At 48.6% G+C, this 6,647-nt stretch overlaps 1 protein-coding gene across 1 annotated transcript in view; it reads right to left on the bottom strand.

Moving 5' to 3' along the window:
- The window catches only part of NOM1 (nucleolar protein with MIF4G domain 1), a 27,341-nt gene extending 22,791 nt beyond the window's left edge, over positions 1-4,550 (bottom strand). Inside the window, exons 1-2 of the mRNA XM_011941599.1 lie at positions 4,517-4,550; positions 3,974-4,092 (exon numbers count right to left, since the gene is read on the bottom strand). Coding sequence (XP_011796989.1) covers positions 3,974-4,092; positions 4,517-4,550 — 153 coding nt within the window. The remainder of the gene's footprint in view (positions 1-3,973; positions 4,093-4,516) is intronic.
- Between the last annotated feature and the right edge of the window lie 2,097 nt (positions 4,551-6,647).

The following is a 6,647-nucleotide window of genomic DNA, read 5'->3' as shown; positions in this document are numbered from 1 at the left end:
AGAAGCAAGCTCTGGATACGGACCGGGGAGACGCCTGTGGCCCCCAGGCGGCCGAGGACCCCGAAGGAGCCGGCCCTGCCCAGGCTGGGTTTGGACGCTGGGTCCCCACCAGGGGCAGAGCGTTTGTGGTTCCTCGTTACCGGGTAACTTGAACCGGGAAGGGAACGCAGAGGCCGCCCGGTTTGCGTCTACATTTTTGGGAGGCCCCCCGCCTAGCAGTGAGTTGGGGGAAGACGGGGCTGCTGCTGTGGGGTTCTTGGCCTGACCAGGGGCCGCTTCTCTTCCTGGACACTTTCAGAAGCTTCATTTCCACAGAGTTCCCGCCCTTGACTTTAATTATTTAATTAAAAAAAAAATTTTGTTTGAGACCGAATCTCAATCTGTTGCCCAGGCTGGAGTGCAATGGCGCCACCAAAGTGCTGGGATTACACGCAATCCACCGCGCCGGGCCTGTCCTTGACTTTAAAATGTTTTAATTTTTGCCAGCTTGTCAGCTCAAAGTGGCATCTTGTCATTTAGTTCCTGATGAAAGTGGGTGTCTTTGTTCACTGGCCATTTGTATTTACTCCTCTGTTTATGGCCTTTGTCCATTTTCCTTATACGTTTTAGGAATTTTTTTAAATATAAAATTTTATTTTATATAATATAAATTTATCATTTAAAATAATTTTTAAATGATAAATTTATTTAATATATTTATTTAATATAAATGTAAAGTAGAGACAGGGTACCCCTGTGTTGTCCAGGCAGGTCTCAAACTCAAATCCCTAAGCTCAAATCCCAAAGTATTGGGATTACAGACATGAGTCACCACACCTGGCAAGGAATTCTTTACAAATAAAAAATTTTGAATAATCCTCTGTATCTCCTATGTGCAAATATTTTCCTCTCTCAAATATTTAAGGTATTTGATAAATAAGTAATTTTTAATAAGCATTATACTGTATGTACAGAGTCCAAAATTCAAAAGGTGCAAAAAGATATAAATGAAAAGGTCAATTTCCATGCTGTGCCCATCCACAAGCCACCCAGTTCTCCTTCCATGAAGCAGCAATATGGCATTCTCAAGTGATCTTCACAATAGATTCTATACTCAGTGAAGCATAAGTGTGTGTGCTGTGTCTCATGAGTGTTAGTTTACTAAACACTATTCCACATCTTGCTTTTTTCATTTAACAATGTATCTTGTAGAGCATCCTGCAGCAGAGGGAGGGACCAATGGACCTTCCCTGCCATCATCATCTCTGCCTGGATTATTGCAAAGGCCTCTGTCTGGTCTCCCCACTTTCATCCCCTCAACCCTTCAGTATGCTCTCAGCATAGCAGCCACAGGCATGCTTTTAAAATATGATGATAGGACCACGTGGCTGCCTGCCGGCTCACTCTCCAGGAATCCTGGCAGTCCTGCTGGATCTGCCCTCACCTCCTCATCTCCTTACCCTGTCTCCCCTCTCTCCCAGTGCTTCCATCTGCTCCAGTGCGGGCACAGGCTCCGGGACATTTCTGAGCCTAGCCTTTGCTCAAATGTCTCAGCAAGTCCATCCTGACGGCAGCCCTGTTTGAGGCTGCAGCAGCCTCAAAATCCTGTTTCCTGTCATCCTGTTTCTTTGGCACTTCCCTCCCCGTTTGACTTATGTGTTGGTTGTCTCCTTTTCACCAGGGCACGACTTCTGGTCTGTGGTTTTGTCCCCAGGGTTAGTGGCACTCAGTAAATAGACGTGAATGAATGGATGCTTTGTTATTTTTTATTGGCTGCAAAGTCAGTGATGGAGAGGCCGTCCATCATTTAGTGATGCAGCCCCTGATGATAGTTTTTATTTCCCACACATTCATACTAAAAAGATGCTACAATGAATAGCTTTCCACAGACAGCATTTCATGTGAGAGTATAGTTTCAGGGATATATTCCTAGAAGTGTGTGAATTCTGAAATTGATGGTGTGTATTTTGTAAATTTGATAAATATTGCTGAAGGACCATCCATGGAAGTCACACCAATGAATGAAAGTTATGAAACTTATCTTTGCCAATTTGACGGAAGAAAAAATCTCATTAAGTTGAATTTGCATGTTCCTTAGTAAAAGTAGAACTGACCATCCTTCATATGCTTCTGAGCCATTTCCATTTCATTTCTGCAAAATTGCGATTCATATCCTTTGCCCATTTTTCTATGGTTTATGACAGTCTTTTCTTACAGAAGCTCTTTACATATTAAGGAAATTGGCTCCTGTTCATGACATGTTGCAAATATGTGTTTTTCTCTAGTTGACTAGTTTTATTTTTGTTTTTTTTTGCCATGGACGATTAAAATTTTTTTTGCATTATTAGAATTATCAGTCTTTTATGACTTCTAAAGTTTTGTATCATACTTTGAAAGCCCTTCCCCACTCAAAGATTTTTTTTTTTTAAAGTTTCCCCTTTCCTTTTAGAGATGGGGGTCTCTTGATGTTGCCCAGGCTAGAAAGTAGTGGCTCTTCACAGGCGGGATCATAGCTTACCATGGCCTCAAACTCCTGGGCTCGAGTGATCCTCCCGCCTCAGCCTCCTGAGTAGCTGAGATTACAGGCTGGCTCCTAAAATACCTAACACCATGCCTGGCTCCTAAAATACTTAATCTTTGACCAATGTATTTTTTATTTTGATGTACAAAACAAGGTAAGACCAACCTATTTTTTTCCCCAGAAAATGTCAATGCCAGTACATTTTATTGAAAAATCTACCTTTTCTCCACCAATTTGAAACACCATCTTGATAATACAGCAAAGTTTTTAAAATGTGTTTGAGCCTATTTCTGGGCTCTCTATTCTTTTTCCTAATCTTCCTGCATGTGTATGCCTCAGTGCTATACTGCTTTAACTATTATGGCTCTATAACATAGTTTAATATCAGTCTTGTCATTCCTTGTTACTCTTCATTTTCGTAATTGATTTTTTTTTTTTTTTTTTTTTTTTTTGAGACAGAGTCTCGCTCTGTTGCCCAGGTTGGAGTGCAGTGGCCGGATCTCAGCTCACTGCAAGCTCCGCCTCCCGGGTTTCCCGCCATTCTCCTGCCTCAGCCTCCTGAGTAGCTGGGACTACAGGCGCCCGCCACCTCGCCCGGCTAGATTTTTGTGTTTTTTAATAGAGACCGGGTTTCACTGTGTTAGCCAGGATGGTCTCGATCTCCTGACCTCGTGATCCACCCGTCTCAGCCTCCCAAAGTGCTGGAATTACAGGCTTGAGCCACCACGCCCAGCCCGTAATTGATTTCTTTAGTGCTTTTTAAAATAAATTTTTAGTTTTTTTTAAAATAAATTTTATCTTTATTTTTATATATTTTTTGGAGACAGACTCTTTCTCTGTTGCCCAGGCTGGAGTGCCATGACATGATCGTAGCTCACTGCAGCCTCGCCCTTCTGGGCTCAAATGATGCTCCCTTCTCAACTTCCCAAGTAGCTGGGACTACAGGTGCATGCCACCATGCCTGGCTAATTTATTTTATTTTTTATTTTTAGTATAAGGAGTTCTTGCTGTGTTGCCCAGGCTGGTTTCAAACTCCTAAGTGCAAACGGTCCTTCTACCTCAGTCCCCCAAAGTGCAGTGATTACCAGTGAGAGCCATTGCACCCAACTTAAAAAGCGAAATTTAGAATTAACGAACATCCATGAAAAATCCTGTTGGTATTTTTAACTGGGGCTGTGTTTACTTTGTAGATTAAATTGGGAATAAAAGCTAGAATATTTATGATGTTAAATCTTCCTCTCTAAGGACAGTGTATACCTTCCGTTCATTCAGACAGTCTGTGTTCTCTTCATATTGGTTGTGCATATGTTTCTTGCAGAATTTATTCTTAAGTGTCTTATCACTCTGTTTTTGTCAATGGGATCATTACATCTTCTAACATGTATGAAGGCTGTATGCTCATCCAAAAATCTGGGCCTCTAGAGAATATGAAAAGAACGGACATTGGAGACAGTCAGATTTCCCTGTCCTAACCTTCTCCTTTCCAACTTTTATCTGGCTTGTTTTTCTCCTAATTGCCTCGTTAACTCCTGCAGCACAAATGTCCTGGTGTCCTGGGCTCCCTGTCTTGGAGGAGGAGGAGGGGGCGAGGCCTGGAAAAGGCGGGGGATGGGGGCCCCTGGCTCAGAGGGGCATTTCTGACGCCTGAGAGGATGTGGGACTTCCCATGGGCAATGTGGGAGGAGGTGAGGGCTTCTGAATGAGCCTGGCACATGGCACAGTGACCTTGCCTGGCTGGAGTGGAGGATGGGTGTCAGGCAGAAGCAAAGCCAAACTGGGCAGCGAGAGCACGTGTCCCACCTGCGGCGGACAGAAGCTGTGCAGATGGTTTCCCAAGCCTCAGCCTCCATCCTCAAAGCAGCCAATGGCTTCCCAAGCCTCAGCCTCCATCGTCACAGCAGCCAATGGCTTCCCAAGCCTCAGCCTCCGTCCTCGCAGCAGCCAATGGCTTCCCAAGCCTCAGCCTCCATCGTCACAGCAGCCAATGGCTTCCCAAGCCTCAGCCTCCGTCCTCACAGCAGCCAATGTCTTCCCAAGCCTCATCCTCCATCGTCACAGCAGCCAATGGCTTCCCAAGCCTCAGCCTCCGTCCTCACAGCAGCCAATGGCTTCCCAAGCCTCAGCCTCCGTCCTCACAGCAGCCACCATGTGAGGTGCCGGCCATGTCTTCATTGTGCAGGGAAGGCCTCTGAAGCACAGATGGGCACAATTCTGCCTGAAGGCAGGCCCTGGCGTCCGTCCGTCTGTGGTCTGCGGCGGTCCAGGCTGAGTCTCCAGGGAGCTAGGGGTGTTTGGAGCAGGGAAGGGACCCAGAAGGAAAGGGGGGCTTTCTGGAGTGGAGTGAGCAGGAAGAATGGGGGCTTTTTCTGTTTCCTGGGAGCTCTGGTGAGGTTTGCAGGTGATGAGCACCCCCATGTCCGTCCAGGAGCCGCAGGATCTGCCAAGGAAGGCTGGAGGGGTCCTGAGACCCTTCACTATCGGAGAAGAGCAGGCAGAGGGTGGCAAGGGCGGTGAGCATAGCTTTCTTACCCACGCCCAGGGGACGGGAGGCATCGGGAGAATGTCCTGCGTGGGGGACCTGTCAGAGGGGAGGATGACATCACGCCCTGCACCTCCAGCCCCCAATAATGTGAGGATGCGCTAAGTTAGGGAAGTGAAGAAAAAGGCCCCACTCCTCCTAGCAGATTTCTGAACTGAGGTGAGGTCTGAACTGGTGGAAAGATGAAATTTTGATTTAAATCTAGCTGGAATTTTTTTTTTAAATCTGCAAAGGATGCTGTTCTAAAGCTCAGAAGTGACTGGAAAAGCTCTGCGACGCCCCTGGGGTGTGATCTAGACGTGGGGAAGGAAGCTCTGGCACAGACGTTTGGGAGGTGTGGGGACACAGAAACTCATTTCCCCCATTCGGAGGGCCAGGCGCAGGTTTCCGCTGAAAACTTTCCTGTCTCTTGCAACCTAGACGTCCAGACACCCACAGCCCTACATCTTCTCACTGAAAACATTTCCATCTTCTGGGTCAACAGCCGCACTTTTTGTGGTGTGTAGAAATGAAATACAGGAGCCCCCAGCACCCAGCGTGTTGGGCGCTGTACAGGAGTGAGCGCTGGCAGGAGCAGGGGCTCGGCTCACCACCTCAGGGTATTGTGTGTATACAGGAGTCAGGAGTAAGCCACTTTCCCAGCCCCTGAGGCGTATTTTAGAGCTGGTTACTCTACTATTCCAATGCTCCTGTTCTGCCTGGCCTTTGTCTGCAGCCCTGCTCCCTTCCCTGGCTGTCACCTTTCCAGGAACTGGCCTCCTGTACTCTACACCAGCCCCAACCACCTGTCCCCACCCCGGACTGTGGGTGGGAGCCCGACCAGCACTCTGGCTGTGCTGGAACAAAGCATCAGGACTTGGTCACCATCAGCAGCTGACTACGGTCTGTTCAGGCTGCTGGGAGACCAGGCTGTGGCCGGGAGTTCCCAGGGATCACGCAGGGCCAGCGCCTGCCAGGAACCTGAGCTAGGTGGGTGGGGAGTAGTCGTGAGCAAGACATACGGCCTCACCCTGACGGGAACAGGAAGGTTCAAGAAGGACCAGTGGTGCTGCCAAATGCACCGTGTGAACACAGAGTAGTCAACAGCACAGCCCTGGGCTCTCAGGCTTGGGGCGAAACCCTGATCTCCCCATTTCCAGCCACGTAGCCTTGCTCACCTCTCCGGTCTCGGTCTATCTGTGGAATGGGATGTGGTGGTGGTGCCGGTGCCATGGGGCTGTTCTGAAAATGCTCTTGTTTCAGCTTGGAACTTACACCGGCCCTCCCTATGCTCCCTGAGTGGCTGCTGTGCTGGGCCTGAGGGCCGCTTGCTCCTTCCCTCACTGTTCCCACGCTGTCGGCTGCGCTCAGAGGTCTTCACCTGGGGGCAGTTGTACTCAGACATCTGCGGACTCAGGCTCCACGAGGGCGCGTTCTCCTGGGGTCTCTGCTCCTTGGTCTCATGGTGAGTCTTGCAGTGGCTGAAGGGTGAAGGGCTCCCCAAGCACCTCCCCACACGACTCGTCCCACAGGACTTTGCCACTCAGTCCATGGAGAGGAGGCTCAGGGAGCCAGGATTCCCGCAGCTCCCAGCCCTGGGAGGAGGGTCCCGGCCCACCACACCTTCAG

This window comes from Colobus angolensis, unplaced genomic scaffold (genome assembly GCF_000951035.1).
Source record: "Colobus angolensis palliatus isolate OR3802 unplaced genomic scaffold, Cang.pa_1.0 Scaffold2, whole genome shotgun sequence".
Lineage (NCBI taxonomy): Eukaryota > Metazoa > Chordata > Mammalia > Primates > Cercopithecidae > Colobus > Colobus angolensis.
This window is presented reverse-complemented; position numbering and strand designations above follow the sequence as displayed.